The sequence below is a fragment of the Chiroxiphia lanceolata genome, chromosome 9, assembly GCF_009829145.1.
Source record: "Chiroxiphia lanceolata isolate bChiLan1 chromosome 9, bChiLan1.pri, whole genome shotgun sequence".
In the NCBI taxonomy this organism is placed as follows: Eukaryota; Metazoa; Chordata; class Aves; order Passeriformes; family Pipridae; genus Chiroxiphia; species Chiroxiphia lanceolata.
Genome location: NC_045645.1, coordinates 13,156,325 through 13,172,565, shown reverse-complemented (window position 1 = coordinate 13,172,565; position 16,241 = coordinate 13,156,325). Strand labels below are relative to the sequence as shown.

General features: G+C 47.7%; 1 protein-coding gene across 3 annotated transcripts in view; it reads right to left on the bottom strand.

Annotated features, from left to right (window-relative positions):
- SGIP1 (SH3GL interacting endocytic adaptor 1) overlaps positions 1 to 15,423 on the bottom strand; it is a 54,456-nt gene extending 39,033 nt beyond the window's left edge. For all 3 annotated transcript variants that reach the window (XM_032696651.1, XM_032696652.1, XM_032696653.1), the window contains exons 1-2: positions 15,110 to 15,423; positions 2,273 to 2,336 (exon numbers count right to left, since the gene is read on the bottom strand). In XM_032696651.1, coding sequence (XP_032552542.1) covers positions 2,273 to 2,336; positions 15,110 to 15,119 — 74 coding nt within the window. In that variant the 5' untranslated portion in view covers positions 15,120 to 15,423. The remainder of the gene's footprint in view (positions 1 to 2,272; positions 2,337 to 15,109) is intronic.
- Positions 15,424 to 16,241: the final 818 nt, after the last annotated feature.

Sequence of the window (16,241 nt, the reverse complement as noted above, 5' to 3'; positions counted from 1 at the left end):
AATCTATGGGATTTGCCACCAATTCATGTCTGACTCAGGGCATGCTGGTAACCCTGTCGGGAGCTGTTTGTTTTAGCAGGGAATAATGCCTTTCCTTGGACTTCTCCACCTCAAACATGTCTGCATCCCATCTCTCCAATCTTCTGCTTAATCTCTTTGCACAAAGGCCTTTGAAACTCTTTGGGAGAAGCAAAAATCTCTTCCATGTCTGTGTTTCCTCCCAATGTAGGGGTGTCACCTGGTCATATCCTGGCTGGAATTGCTGTGGAGATTATCACTGCACATCAGGTGGAGGGAAGAGGTGGAAGGTCCTCACTACAGTGTTGCAGCTCCAGCAGATTCCGCGTCTCTCCACGACCAAGCAGCACCTCCGGAGCCACCACCACCACAGTGCCCACCACCAGGACTGGGGACCGTGGTGGCCTGGCCATGGCAGAGGGTGATGGGGCCTGTCAGAGCCCGCTACTCTCCCAATGCCCCTCCCAGCCCCGACGGGGGATTTGGAGAGCGCTCGGAGCCGTACGGGGCTGTGACCGTGCCACGACCCCGCACTGTGCTAATCACTGCTGTGCTAATTGCAGTGTCCTCCACAGCGGCCTCTCTGTGAACTCCTTCCCACCCCCAGCACCCCAGGATTCCTTATCTCCCGTGCCACCAGCTCCCACAGCCACTCGGAAGGGCAGGACAGAGCAGGCATGGAAAGTGTGGCGCTGGGTAAGGCAGGAGGGAGACCCGGCTATTTCCTCTTCTTGTGGAAAATCAAAGCAGGCTGATTCCTGCCCATCCTTCTGATAAATTATAGGTGAACCCATACATGACTGGAGCTCCTGGTTGTCCCACTGATTGCCTGGCTGGTGGATGGATGCCACCATTCCTGGTGACAAGCCACTCTCTGCCAGCCAGAGAACAGCTCAGTGCTGCACAACCCTCTTTTGAGATGTGCTCCATGTCTGCCTATTTTTGTTCCCCTCTTTGCAGCAGACAAAGCCCTGCACCAGGCACACCATGGCCCCAGGTGCATGGCCAGGCCTTGCAGATGTCCCTTTGCACAGGAAACCTCCAAACTCCCAGCCACCAAGACATAAAACAGCTCAGGAAAACAAATCCAAACGAAATAAAAAAACCCCAAAAACCTTGGAGTGTCTGCTGTGCCAGACATTAAGCACCTGGATGATGCTGCAGATGCAGGAATGGGGCTCCCTCCTGCTCCGTTCCCAGGCTATGGGTGGCACAGGCTCCTTTGTCACAGTGCTTTGGGACATCTACCCCAAAGCCACAGCAGTGGTAGCCAATCATTGAGGTTGGAAAAGCCATGGAGTCCAACCATTCCCAGCACTGCCAAGGCCACCACTAACCCACGTCCCCAAGTGCCACATCCACACAGCTTTTAAATCCCTCCAGGGATGGGGACTCCACCACTGCCCTGGGCAGCCTTTTCCAATACCTGACAGTTCTTTCCATGAAGAGATTTCCCCTAATATCCAGCTTAAGCTTCTCCTGGTCTGAGATAATGCTATTTCCTCTCATCCTGTCCCTTGTTCCCTGGGAGCAGAGCCCAACTCCCACCTGGCTCCACCCTCCTGTCAGGGAGCTGAAGAAAGCGAGAAGGTCCCCCCTGAGCCTCCTTTTCTCCAGGCTGAGCCCCTCCCCCCCCCCCCCCCCCCCAGTTCCTCCTGGTGCTCCAGACCCTTCTCCAGAACAATCCCAGGACTGGTATCAGTACCCCACCACCAGCTCTGCACCCACACAGAGCATCCCCTGCCAGATAACGGAAGATCCCCCCCACGTTTTCCTGGAAAGCAAAATTATCTCTCACAGCAGAGGCAAAAGCTCTTGTGCTCCACCAGCTCCCTGCTCCCCATCATCCCAAGCCTGCCCCAACCACACAACTCCACTGCCTGCACAAGCATCTGTTTAAATTGAATTGGCATCTATAAAGAGCTCAGCAGACAAGGCAAATTAGTAGTTTGGGCAGAGATTTGTCTGCTGAAACTCTCAGAGGAGTAGTTTTCCTCTGATCACCACTCACTGTCACTGTAAACCGCACACACGTGGAGAACCTGCTTGATCATCTCTGCAGCAACGCCGAGGAAACCCCTGATTTGTTGGCCACTGGATGTACTAGGGGAAGCAGCTGCAATGTATTTGTTATTAAACACTTGATCTAATAAATGCCTGTGATGGCCCAGCTTCCTGCCTGTCCTGGTACAGTGGCATCCACTCCTCCCTGGCATCATTGTACATCAGTGTGGTTTATATCTCATGGACTCACGTGGAATCAGTGTCCTTTTCTTTCTTCCGTATACCAAAGGCCTTCCTGGTACGTTTTTTCAATCCTGTGGGTAGAAGGAACACAAAATAAATGCAATATTAATACAACACTTCAAGTAAATCCTCCAAAAGGTTCCTTATTCCCTTGCTGGCTGTAATCCATAAATAAGGTTAAACAAGGAAAGAGCCAAACCCCAGAAGCTGCCAGCAGGACTTTGCAGGTTCTGTGTACATTTGCTTATGCCATTTATTTGTTCACTTAACACTTATTAACTTGATCCCAGCGTGTGGGGCTGTATTTCACAGTTAATATTTCTAAGCTTTCTGTCTTAATCACACCCTCGTGCTGCGTGTGGGCTCTAATGCATGGAGGGGAAACCCCTCTTTGGTGCTAAAAAACGGTTTAAACCATGAGGTTGGTTATCTTCTGTGGTGATTCTTGATCTGCACAGTGCTTAAAATGATGCCTGGTACTAGCAATGCTGGAGCCAGATGGGAAGTGGGAAGTCCTGGAAGCCCCAGAGCCCATCAGGGCATCAGCCACCACCACAACACTTGGAAGCCAGATGGAGGAGAGTGGGTTTCTCCAACTTCTCCCTCTTTTTACAGAATCCCAGACTGGTTTGGGTTGGAAGGGATCTTAAAGCTTATTTCTTTCCTAGGCAGGGACACCTTCCACTAGTCCCAGTTGCTCATACACCCCCAGCCTATGGGATCCATACATCCCAGCTACCAAGGGCAACACAAGCAACTGGAACCCACAGACTCATCCTGCACCTTCATGGACAGTTTTGGTGTTACTATATCCATGCCTTTCATCTTTCCTACTTTCTTCAGGACTCAGATGAGTCATTAATAACAGAGGAACATTCCCATTAATCTCCCACCGGAACAACTTCATCCTCCAAACTCAAAATAGAACAGGAAAGGCCAAAACCCCCAGAAATGAGTTGTTTAGTCTTATCTGAAGCAGCACCCAATGTGGCTAAATTTTGTAACGCAGCCTTCTGCTCAGTTATATAATAGGCCCACCATCTGCTTGAAGTGGTTATGATTGAGGGGAAAAAGGGATATTTAGGAAAGGCAGAACAAAAATGACATTTGCCTTTGGAGACGGCTGTTGGGAGCCAGTGGGAGCAGGTCCCCCACCAAACCCCACTGTCACCACAGGGCATGCCACTGACTGCCCTGATAGTGAAATCAGAAAGGTCTTCAGGTCAGTGGGGTATGACACAATGATTTTCCAGGAGCAGAATTTTCCCAGAATTTCAGTGGCTGCAGCTCAGAAGAGCTCGTGTCTCCCCTGACATGGTGAAATGCCCCATCCAGGGGTGCAGGGGCTGAGCCAAGAGTTGAGCACAGAAAGGCACTGCACACTCTGGGCCTCAAATCTCCTTTCAGCTGTTTTTAGTAGCTGAAGGATGATAAAACCTGTCCTGGCAAGAGCAATTGTTTTAAAAATAATAATAAGATCTCCAGGGAATGCTCCATGGAGACACTATGGATTCATTGGAACCCCACAGGATAAGAGATCCACTGCTGGAAGAGAAAAGGTGATGGTAAGTGGGACAGACAGCAGAGAAGAGTCAGTGAAGCAGCAGAAAGGCTGAAAGCATGGAAGAAAGCATGAAAGAAAACAGTATATATAGCCATGTGGAGTATAATTCATATTTAATTTACTATTATCTTTTTTCCTTGGTATAACCAAGAATTGGGATCTGAGAAACAGGAACTACTACTTCAAAATATGTAAAGCTTCATAGTGTTTTCTTGAGAATTACCAACATCTTATTTTCTACACCAAAGACATCACACCTCTAGAAGAAAAACAACCCTGTTCTCCCAAACGCAGTCCCTTGCCCTCCATCCCCATGCAGTGGGAGCAGCTGCTGCCTCTGGAGCCCCAAATATTGAGGGAGATCCATGGAGAAAGAGTTACTTGTTCAGGAGGATGGAACTCATAAGCAACACACCTCTCCAAGAGGAGAGACAGAGTGTAAATGCTCTTCTAGGAAAACTAAAGGAAAAAATGCTTGAAATTAGTTCTATTTCATCTGTGCAGAGAAGAATATTATCTATGGCCATGGCAGAGACTCAAGACCAAAGTACCTGTGGGGAGGGGGAAAGAAGGAAGGGAGAAGAATAGGATAAGGGAATAAGAAATAGTCACTATTAAGTTTGGTTTTCTTTTGGTTTGGTTGTGTGTGGATTTTTCAGAGCTGGATTTGAACAACCTGCCTTCCCCCACCACACACAAACCTCCTACGAAATCCCTTTGCTGAGTGTAGAGATGTGCTGTTCCATAGCCAAAGGACTCTGGTTTTGGCCCACTTTACTAAAGAAATAACAGCCCTCTCTCTGCTCAGCAAGACAGAACCAAAGGTAAGACAAAACGACTGAAAACTTCTGAGCCACATCCAGAGGAAAAATTGAACAGTAAATCAAGTTTTCAGAAGTGAGGATATAACCATATCAAGCCCCAAATAAATACCCAAATAGCCATGTCTCAAATGTAGCAGCCTGAATCTACCACCAGTGGCGTATTTGACATGAAAACAGGCATTTTGGTCCATTACAAACCCAGAGATTCTCAATTGCTTCATCCTCTGTAGCAGAAAAGCCACTCTGCTTCAGTTCATGTTATTTTTGTTTTTGTCCACTTTATCTGTAATTATTATGTCTTCATAACATAAAATGCTTTACCTATACCAACCTCTGCATTAAAGCACGGTACCAGCCTTTCAGTGGCCTCAATAATGCAGTGAAAAACGGAGCTCTCTGCACACAGCCTTGATAAAGTCATGAATATTTCAACCACTTTCATTTACAAGTCTAATTACAGACCTTATTCTGGAGAAGCAACCAAGGGACACCAGCAAGTGGCAGTTGGGCAGTGATGGCACCACTCCTGTGGCAGCTGAAGGGCTCATCCTGCACCAGCCCAGCCCTGCAGACCACGGAAAAGGGTGTAGCACAAATCCTTCAGGAGACAAGCTCTGCTGCTGCTCCCTGTGCCTGTTGTGGTGCCACCAGGCTCCAGCAACAAACCCATCACCTTGAAATTTGGGATTGTTCAGCCTGGAGAAGAAAAAGCTCCAGGGAGACCTTAGAGCCCCTTCCAGTGCCTAAAGAGGCTCCAGGAGAGCTGGAGAGGGACTTTGGATAAGGGCCTGCAGGGACAGGATGAGGGGGAATGGCTCCCACTGTCAGAGGGCAGGGATAGATGAGATATTGGAAAGGAATTCTTGGCTGTGAGGGCAGTGAGGCCCTGGCACAGGTTTCCCAGAGAAGCTGTGGTTGCCCCATCCCTGGAAGTGTCCAAGGCCAGGTTGGACAGGGCTTGGAGCAACCTGGGATAGTGGAAAGTGTCCCTGCCCATGGCAGGGGGTGGGACTGGATGGTCTTTGAGGTCCCTTCCAATGCAAGCCATTTGATGATTCTATGATTACAGTCCTCCACATGCTCACAACAGTTTCTCCCCCTTAGGGGAAAAAAAAAATAGTGAGGGAAAAAGGGTGGTGGCCCCACTACAGTTCTATCACTCACTGCCAGAGCAGAACGTTGTTGGCATCTTGCTGTGGCTCTCAGGAAAAGAGAAATTTGGTCCTTGTCAGAAATTTCAATTGGGAGACACTGGAGGACTAGCAGTGTTTGAGAGCCTAAAACAAAATCACAAATTAGCCTGAACAAAATAAAACATCATAAGTTACTGCTCTGGGATTGTTTTCTCCTATAATAGGACTGTTTGGTCCTGGGTCAAAGTCCCAGGAGGTTGAGCCTTGTGAATAATAGAATTTTGAGATGCAGTACATGTCACCAACCACTGAGGAGTCCAGCTATGGTGGTCTTAGTCACATCAAGGAGATCCAAAGTTTTGTAGTAAAGCCAAGCCCCACCATCAAGCAGAGTCAGGCCGAGGAGGAACAGAGAGTTGGCACCACACTCAGTCTTGGTCCTGCTCAGCCTGGGGTGACCCCTGGGCTGGCACGTGGCTGATGGGAGAGGGACCAGGGCAGCCAGGAAGCTGGAGCAGGTGGAGATGGGCACCTGCAGGAGATTATGGGTTTGGAGCTGTGCTGGATGGACATCTAGAACAGTTGTGTTGGGGTCCAAGTGCCTACCCAGGAACGGAAATGAAGTGGTGAGGGATCTCCACTCCAAAGGACAGATGCAACACAAGATCCTGTGGCTGACTCAAAAATACAGTCAGATTTCCAATGTGACAGTAATTAAGTCTCTGATCAGGTTGTGGCAAACTTTGCCTAAGGAGATTTTGAATTAACATCCAACACCTTTCTGAAAACAAACACCATATTCCAGCTATGAGATGTGAAGTAATTAGAGGAAGTCCTATAGCCACCTCTGGGTTTGTGGCTGCTGACATGTGTCCAGTGTCCATTCCCACGTGCTCACAGGGGTTCGAGCTCCCAGGACCTACACGTCTTGCCCCTTCCAGTGGGTCTGCACTTCCTTCCCTTTGCAAACTCCCCAAATAGCCATTTGCAGTAGTTGGGGCCAGGAGTTCAAAATGCCAGAGCCCTGGAGTCAAAACCCGCTCTTTGCAGACCCTCAGCACAGTGAGGGAGAACACACTGGCTGATTTGGAATCACAGAACCATTTAGGTTGGAAAATCCCTCCAAGACAAAGTCCAACCATTCCCCCAGCACTGCCAAGGCCACCACTAACCCGTGTCCCCAAGCGCCACATCCACATGGCTTTCAAATCCCTCCAGGGATGGGGACTCCACCACTGCCCTGGGCAGCTGTTCCAACACTTGACAACCCTTTTAGCAAAGAAATTTTTCCTAATATCCAACCTGAACCTTCCTGGCATTTCAATATACCCAGGTAAAAAACCTTTGCCTTGGCATTAGTCCAACCCTTTCATTTTGCAGGCAGTTCAAATACCTCATGTACCTGCAGCTCAGGAACAAGACCCCAGCCCCTAACTGCAGCCTCAGGATGTGGGAATACACCCCAAACCATGGAAATGTACTTATATTCCATATATAAATGGAATAAATGACAGAGCAAGGCCCAAGCCCAAAGCAAAGCTTTGTTGGGCCAGGAGCTAAAGGCTGTCCATAAAATTGAGGGCAGCATCAGCAGGATGCATCCCAATAAACAGGGCATCAATTCATCCTCCTGCAAAGGAGCTGAGCATCCCAGAACTGTTTAATATCAGAAGGCTGCAAATTGGTGCTCACAGGTTACTCACCAACCTCAGTGAAGCAGCTGCAGGAATCTCTCACCGCCTACTTTCTCCAAAGATTAGATTTTTAATATCAGCTCTGAGATCCCGAGTGTGCAGCAACTGAGAGCCATGGGACAAACATCTCCTCCAATACTATCAAGGAATTAAAGCTGGAGACAGTTGTGGCTTTCATTCCTGGCTGGCACAGACACAGGAACACCAGATGCGCCTCCAAAGGTTGCTGTGCTATTTAAGAAGTTGTCCAGGACAGGCTCTCCCTCCCAAATGACACTTAGATTTCTATTTTTAGGGGTTTTTTGGTGTATAAAGAAAGGGAGGTGACAGTGCTTCTTCCAGAGGCAGGAGGGCACTGGGCTCACATAGCACATCCAGGGGGAACCCACATACATTATATGTACAAATATATATTAATATATTTTAAAATATAGCTAAATATGAATACCCCATGCTGGTATTCCCCTCTAAGAAAAAATCTCACTGTAAACTTCTCCTTTTCTTCATGAGGCTTTGCTGTTCCATCTGCTCCTTATCTCCTATCTCATAGCCCAGTTGTAAAAGGCATCTCCTTAAAATCCATCACCTCCACACACACCACAGACTCCCAGCAACTACTGTGACAATATTTATGGAAAACCCACCAATTTTGGTGTTGTATTGTTTATGCAGAACATAAGGACTTATTAAACCCACCTAAACCCTTGCCTGGGTGTGACACTAAAACAGCTGTCCAGCCACCCCACTGCAGGAACATCTGTGGCCCTCCAACTCCCACTCCCAATTTCCCAGGAGGAAAAAAGGAGACCTGGGCTGTCAGGGTGGCTTTTGTCACTTGTGTGATGTAGGAGCCACTTCCTTGGGTACAAAGTACAATTCTGGGCAAGCTACCAGGGAAAAGTATCACTTGCCCTGAATTTGCTTATCCAACCCAAAATTTGCAATATTCACATTTGCGTATGATGAGGATTTACACCCAAAATGAAGCCTGACAAGACACTTCTCTCCAGTTCCCTTAACTGTCCTGTTCCTCCCACGATCTGCCAAATGAGCACCTTGATTTTAAAGCAGTGATTAACCGTGGAACTAAAAATAGAAGCAGGAGACATGACCCAAAGAAAGGTTTAATTTCCAGGCAGGGTTTGAAAAAAAACTGACAGAGCTTCTTCCACCCATCTGTGTCCCTGCAGAGGAGCTTGAGGTCGCCAGGTGAAAGGAGCCAGGTAAACATGAAGCAGAAATGACCTTACTATTAATTACTTACGCAGTATAAATTATCTTCTTATTAATAAACTTAAACAGCCTCCTTAAGCAGTCAAAGTCAGGCTGGATGGGGCTTGGAGCATCTTGGACTAGTGGAAGGTGGAACAAGATGAGCTTTAAGGTCCCTCCCAACCCAAACCATTCTAGAATTATTGATTAGCTCTAATAACAAGGTGCATCTTCAATGATTTCTACAAATCCAGCTGTAGAAAACCAATATATTTGTGGGGTTGCATGAAAGCCTTGAGGCACCTGAAGCAGGTGACAAGGGCAGGATGTGAAACTCCATTCTCCTCATCCCAATCCATCCTAAACCTCCCTGCAAGATTATTTCCAGGCATCCTACACGTGATACTAATCTCTAGCTGATGTTTTAAATTCCCCGCAATACGTGGGTGGAGAACTAAGAGACTTTTTTTTCCCCCCAATACATCACTAAACAAATCCCTCAAAATACACACAAAAAGAATCATAGCTTAAACACCAAGAAAGATGTGCCAGTGTTATGAGTGCTTTTCCAAGGCTAGGATAGGCAAGGACTGGCTCTCAGATAATACAGGAGGATTTTTTCAGCACTGGTATCTCGCTGCTTTCAAACATTATCATCATTATCAGCACTAATTCAGTGTAAACAGGGACGTGGGAGGGAATTTCCCCTTCCCACCCCTGCAGCAAAGCCCACTGGCGCCAGGGGAGGGGATGGGGATTTATAGGACAGGGTAGGAATTCCATGCCTGTTCCTGAAGGACCGTCCCAAAATCCCTGGTTCCCAGGAAAGCACACACTCTAAAATAAAAAAACACCTAAAAAACTGGAGATTAAAAATAAATCATTTTGTGAGGCTGCAAGTGCAAAAAACCAGCAGCTGTAACTACTGCCAGCCTTGATCCTCTTCCATTCACACAGATGAAGCAAAAGAACATTTGGAAGCCCCCAGAAACATCAGCCTGCAAGTGAATTTTGGTTAAAAACAAAGAGCTGATGCTACTCAATAGCTGGCAAGGCAAACAGGGCCCCACTTTGTGCTCCTGCACTGCACGTGAGCAACTCACTCCTCTAATAAACCACCTGCACAGCATCCAGAGATTGCCTTTTTTCTACCAAACATGTAAAATTTAAATATACTGAATGAAATTTAAAAAAAAAAAAAAAAAAGAAATAAAATAACTGGTTAGCAGGGAAAATAGGAATGCTACCAGACATGAGCTTTGCTGGCAGTCCAGGCAGAGAGATGGCCAGCATCCCACCCCCATCGCTTCCCAAAGGCAGATGGATCCTTAGTGACAGGTTTTGGGCATCCAAACAGTTCCAGGTCACTGGTTTGGGGAGGAGCTCTGCCTTCCCCTCCTTTCCACTTTTTCCTTCATGTTGCTCCTCTCCCACCCCAGTGGTGGGTCGGGGTCCACCAACCATGTTTTTCCACCTTTAACAGAATACCCTGGAATGGAGGTTCAAGGTGACTAAACACCTGATTTAACCTGTATTTTTTTTCTACAATGTCTTTAAAATCTGAGTAAGGCCAATGAATCATGCAGAAAGTTTCTGCCTTGGCAGAGAAACCCAAATTACTATGTTTGGGCAGCAGTTCGAGATGCCTAAGGGCACATTTTAAACTGGGGCTCACTTCAAGGAGGAGTTTTGCAGACCTGCATGACATGAAGCAATTGAGTTTCCCCATATTTTCTATCCTTTCTTCTCAAAATAAAACTCTGTTGGCATTTTGCTTCCACCCCTCCATTCCACTGAACATTTCAGGTGCAAGGGAAACCTCAGGTTTTGCCACCTTGCCCATGTTTTGGTTTAAACTCTCAACACCACCACATTGGCACCATCTGGGTTTTAACTGGCAAGTACCACCAGCCCCAATACAAAACATTTTCCAAATTCAGAGGGTTTGGGTGGGGCCTTTGTGAATTTTGAACAGCAGCCATTGCTCCCTCCTCTCCCTTAGCAGGAAGGGACATACTGCCAGTGGACTAGAGCTGAAAAACCCAAACCAGCTCAGTGGAAAGGGTTTGAATGCCCGAAAAAAGGAGTTATTTGGGTTTCTTTCCCCCAGTTAAATAGAGATCGATGAACAAATTCAACCTGTGTTGATGGTGATGCTCTTCTGGTCCAGGCCTATCCCAGAGTGCACGAGACATCTCTGGGAGCACCACAACGCAGTGTGGGAGCACATCACCATCCCCTGAGCAGTTCTGGGCTGGACACACTGGCCCTATGTCCTGCTGTTGAACCCTCAAAACCAAGAGCTACGGAGCTCCTTCTCACTCCTGTTCCAAACTTTTTACTTCCCAAGCCCCCATTTCCACATATCTCATCCTTGGGAACTTGACGCCCCCTGCATCAGCCCTTCAAACACATCCCAAAAGGCTTCATGCACATCTTTGAACTTGAGAAGTGGTGGTATGTCATCCCTTTGCCCACTTTGGGCTACAAGGGGAGCTAAGCCACTGGCTCAGACTCAGCATCACCCTTTGCTGGGCCTGACAGAAGGGTCAAAAAAATCTTCTCCTGCACTCACAAAAAACTACTTTCCTCACAAATGCCAAGCCTGTCAGTTCAGCAGAAGGTTCCAGCAGATCCCCCTTCCACCTCAGAGGACAGAGATGGAGATGCCCAACCACACCACAGCCCTGACTTTCTTTGCAAGCTCAAGCTCGGTCATGGGTTTCTGCTCAAAAAGCATGTTGAAAAATACAGGTCCTAATTTAGTGTTTATGGGCTCCATGTATTTTCCAGGGTGGTTTTGTCAACCATGCCTGAATTTTTGTTCACAGCCAGCAGAAGGGTTGAGGCATTCTCAAAAACCAAATTTTTCTACCAGGTCATTTCCTTACTGAGTCCCACAGACAACACTGAGCACATTCAAATACACCATTTACTGAAACAAGACCACCTAAAATATAATAAATTCTTGCCTAATCAAGAAAAAGACTTTTTAATGTGACATTAGATGCCTCTGGTCCCAATTCTATCTGTTCAGCACAACAAAAATAAAAGGCTGGAGACAACCGGTGCTAAAAGATGATTCAAGAAGGTTTTTACCATTTTGGATGTGACCAGTCATAGAAACCCAGAATGGTTTAGGTTGGGAAGGACCTTAAAGCTCATCTCATTTCATCTCCTGCCACGGGCAGGGACACCTTCCACTATCCCAGGTTGCTCCAAGCCCTGTGCAACCTGGCCTTGGACACTTCCAGGAATGGGACATCCTGAGTGACCAAATTTCCCAGAAAGAAGGGCAAAAAGCCTGAAGAAGAGAATTACAAAGAAATTCCCACTCTGAGAAGGCTTCTCCCCAGCAAACATCTGTTTTGGGGTTTGGAAAAACACAGGGACCATCTCCCATGGAAGAAGAAACCACCCTCTCCAAAATACCCTTGGCTGCTCCCATTTGCCACGTCATTGTCTAATTTCTCCACACATTGTGGAGCTTCTGGCTCGAGTGACATGGTGCAGCAGTGATTTCAAAACTTAATTAAGCTGTGTAAAATGCCTTCAGTACACCGGAGAAGCAACAGAGGGATTAAAAAAGGAGACAAACTTGTTCTTGTGCTCGGCTGTTCACCTCAATGACACACCCAGCGCATTTCCCAGGACTGAAGAGTTGTTTTTCAATCAAAGGGAACATCTAAACACCTCTCACATCTACAGCCACACATGCAGGGGCCTCTCCAGCACATGATGGGGTTTAATCCCCACGCCCAAAACCTTCTTTCCATGTGTTCAGGCAAGGCCAAGCACAGAAAGTCCGTCCCCAGTGCAGATGGTGGGCAACGGCAACACTCATTCACCCCCGTGACATGGAGGGGGAGGACCATCCTCTTCTGGTGGCTCAGACACCACACAGCACAGGTTTGGTTTCCTCCCAGCAAGGACTGGGTTCTTAAAGCAGCATCCACAGTTATTTTAGGTATCGTTGTGATTTTTAATCATAAAGTGAAAAACATGCTCTTTCCCCCTATCTACCAAGAGAATGAAGAAATATTCCATATAAATGAGTATAAGGACCATATCCACTAAAATTGCTCATTCTGCACCATTCCTAATGAGCCAAATCATCTTCTTTCCAAAGAAGAGGATCCAAAACCATCAGCTGAGCCAGGTTCATCCTGCTGGCCATGGGTGATGCTGGGTGGCCTCACACCCTGCACTATCATAGCCCAGCTCCACCCTGCACTTCCAGTACAGTGTCCAACATTTTGGCCAGACAAGTTATTTAAATAATTCATTATAATAATAAAACCCCTTTAAGATATTTACTGTAGGGAACTCCCAGCATTTTGTATGGGTTTAAAAGTTTCAGATCAAATTAAACTGAGCATGTTAAAACCATTCTTATATTAAAATAAATCATCTCTGAGAAGTGCATTGGTTCAGTAGGATCTTGGATAGAAATTCCACTCTTCCACAAATACAACCAGCTTCCAACCATTTAAAACTCATCAAAAGCAGTAATCATTTCTTCTAATTTTCTCATTTCCATTCTAGGTTCCCGTATGCATCAAGTAGTTGAGGAACAACATCTCAAGCAGTTTAATAAGTCAGTTTTTATGACAACTATTTTTTTTTTTCCCCAAGTGCAAGACTGGTTCATGAAAGGTGATTCCACCTCTGCCAGAGCACAACAAGCTGGATGCCACCTCCACTATGGGGCTGGGCACCCCCTGCCAGCCCCCACCTGCCTCGGCCACAGTGGCCAAAGCTCCTGCACAGCAGCACATTGTGGGCATTCCATAAGCAAGGCAAAAATCCTCAAGGAATAAAAATAAAACAAACAAACAAACAAAAGACAACAAAAAATCCCCACCCCAAAACAAAGCACCCAAATCCCAAAAGAACCTAAAAAGACCAACTGACTTCCCCCAAACCAGCCTCAAAACTAATTAAATAACCCAAAACCAGGTTATAACAGACCAATTTCAATTTATCTACATTAATTCCTTCATAAATACAGGAATTTTTGAGAGAAGCCACGTTGTTAATGACATATTCTCTACAATACCCTGTTCTTGCCCAGGCTGTGCCTGGTTCCCAACGTGCCGTGTCTGTCAGCACAGCATGGGCTAAAATTAAAATCTCTTCTGCTAATCAGTATTAGAGAAGACACTGAAGGCACTGCCTCATATCAAAGGACAACCAAACTCATTTTCTTAAGACGAAAAAAAACCCAGGGAGAAGCCATTCCTGTGTGTCCACACATGGCCATGACTACACCTGAATTCCCAAGATTAGGTAAATATTTTAAACCAATACAATAAGTCCTGGTTTCGTGAAGCCTGACGCCTTTCCAGGTTAATTCGAGCAGGGCAGCAGACCCTGATTTCCAGGGACACACCAAGAGGCAGCCCAATTTCTGCCTGTCATCTCGGGAAGGCCAGGAGCTGCCTGGTTCATGTGCTGGCAGCGCCGCAAGCCCGAGGTTGGATGTGGTTCTGCCGAGACAGGCCCTGCTGCTGCCACCAACGGGCCATAAAACCAAAAAAATATAGATATTCTGATCTCCTTAGCCCTGAAGTATCTATTCTGCTAAAAAAAATGCAATTAAAGTAATCCCTTCCTGCATTTTACTCCAGAAGGCATTAAAAAAATAAATGATAAAAAAAAAAGAGCTTTACATACGGTCGAGACAGACGGCATTGGATAAAATTCCTGTAATGCCCAGAGGCTTTTCCCACAGAGGATCAGACACAGTCTCCCAATGCTCCCTGAAGCATCTTGTGCCTGAGCCCATATTTCCTTCACATTTCCTTTTTTATTCCAATAAGCCTCAACCCAACACCCGCCCCTCCTTCTCCAGAGCCTGCATCTCCAAACCAGAGCCACGACATTGCAAAAATCACTTTAACTTCCAATTCCCTTGTTTCCTACTGAAATGATGCTCCTCCATCCAGCTAAAAACACCAAACTCCATCAGGATGCACAGCCCAGATCTGAAAACACCCAAATGCATCCTCTGTGCATCACGTCAGGCTGAGAACCAGGGTTTCCAGGCAGAGGATAAAATAATCCTTACAGGATCCCCAATTCCGGCCAACCCACCCTGGTCTGGGCTCTGGAGGAACCAGCAGGTCCGTGGATAACTGAGTGTTTGCACACCCTGAGCTGCCTACACAGGGCTGGGGATGGAATTGCAAATAATCTGATGGGCTTGATATTATATCACCATCCGCCAGCTCCCCGGTAGCAGGCAGGGAGCTCTGGCTGGGCTGGGATTAGGGGGAGGGGAGGATTTAATTTTTATTATTATTATTATTTTATTTAGGAAAGAGAAAGGATCCCCATACACAGGTTCAGTGCATCCTCCACCGTGGCTTCACAAACTCCAGCCATCCCGAAAGACACGCTCAGCTCATCACCTACCTTCCATCATGGTGGCAGAATTGCATTCCTCAATTTCCAAGGAGCCTGAAAAAATACAGGAGAATACGATCCCGGTTACCAGCCACTCAACGTCAGCCCTTCGCCAACCAAACGCCTCCGACGCCGGGCTCGGTTCGCTGCCAGAATATCACGGAGGATAAAGCAGGAATGCTGGCGCTAAGGGCAGGCCATGGATGCTGCTGTGCCTGTATCACCTCCAGGATCGCATCACGGAGGATGCTGAGAGAAAGGGAGGACGAGCCGGGCTCGGCTCCGGCGCAGCCGATGCCTCCCGCCCCGCACCTCCTCACATGCGCGCTCGCTCCCGACACACCCCCCGGGAACACACCAACCTATTTCCCATATTTTTCCCCCCCACTTTCACCAAAAGCATAACCCCTCTCCTACCTCGTGACGCACTTCCCCTCCCTTAATCCTATTGCAGCGGCCGGGGGAGCCAGATTAATTACCGGGCGCTGTCAGATTAGGAGCGTGCGGGGAGCCCGCCTGGGAATAGGGGGAGAATAAATCACTCCCGGCTGGATAAGGCAGCGGAGCTCGCTCCGGCACAAGGGCTGTGAGCGCGGGTGCTGGGCCCTCCTCGTCTCTCCCGCAGCCATTCAAGGGAGAAATCCATCGGCTGACGTCACATCGCCAGCAATTAGCCCCGAAAGGATGATGCGGGAAGAAATTTCTCCCCGACTGCCTCCTAACAGCGCCCGGGAATTAATTTCGCATGAAGAGAAGCCTAAGCATCTCCGGAGCGGGGAACAAAAGAGGCTGGGGAGGGAGCGGGGGGGGGATGCAAGAGCCGAGCCAGGCTCTGCCTGGGGACCCTCCATGTCCCTTCCTCAGCTGGTGCCCGAAGAGATGCCACCCAGCACCACCCTGTCACCCCATTTCTCTGCCAGCCACAGCATCCAGCCTCCCCGAGCCCCTGCCAGCCCCGACGGGGTGTGCGACCCTCGCCACCTTCAAAACAGTTCTCAGAGCTGCTGCAGGAGGAGGGAGAGCCCGGCTGGAGGCACGGGCAATGCCAATATAGGAGTTACTGGGACACTACCGGGATTATCCAAGGAAATGTGAGATCTTTAGCCAGCTCCAAGAGTCCAAGCTATTTTTGTTTGGTTGG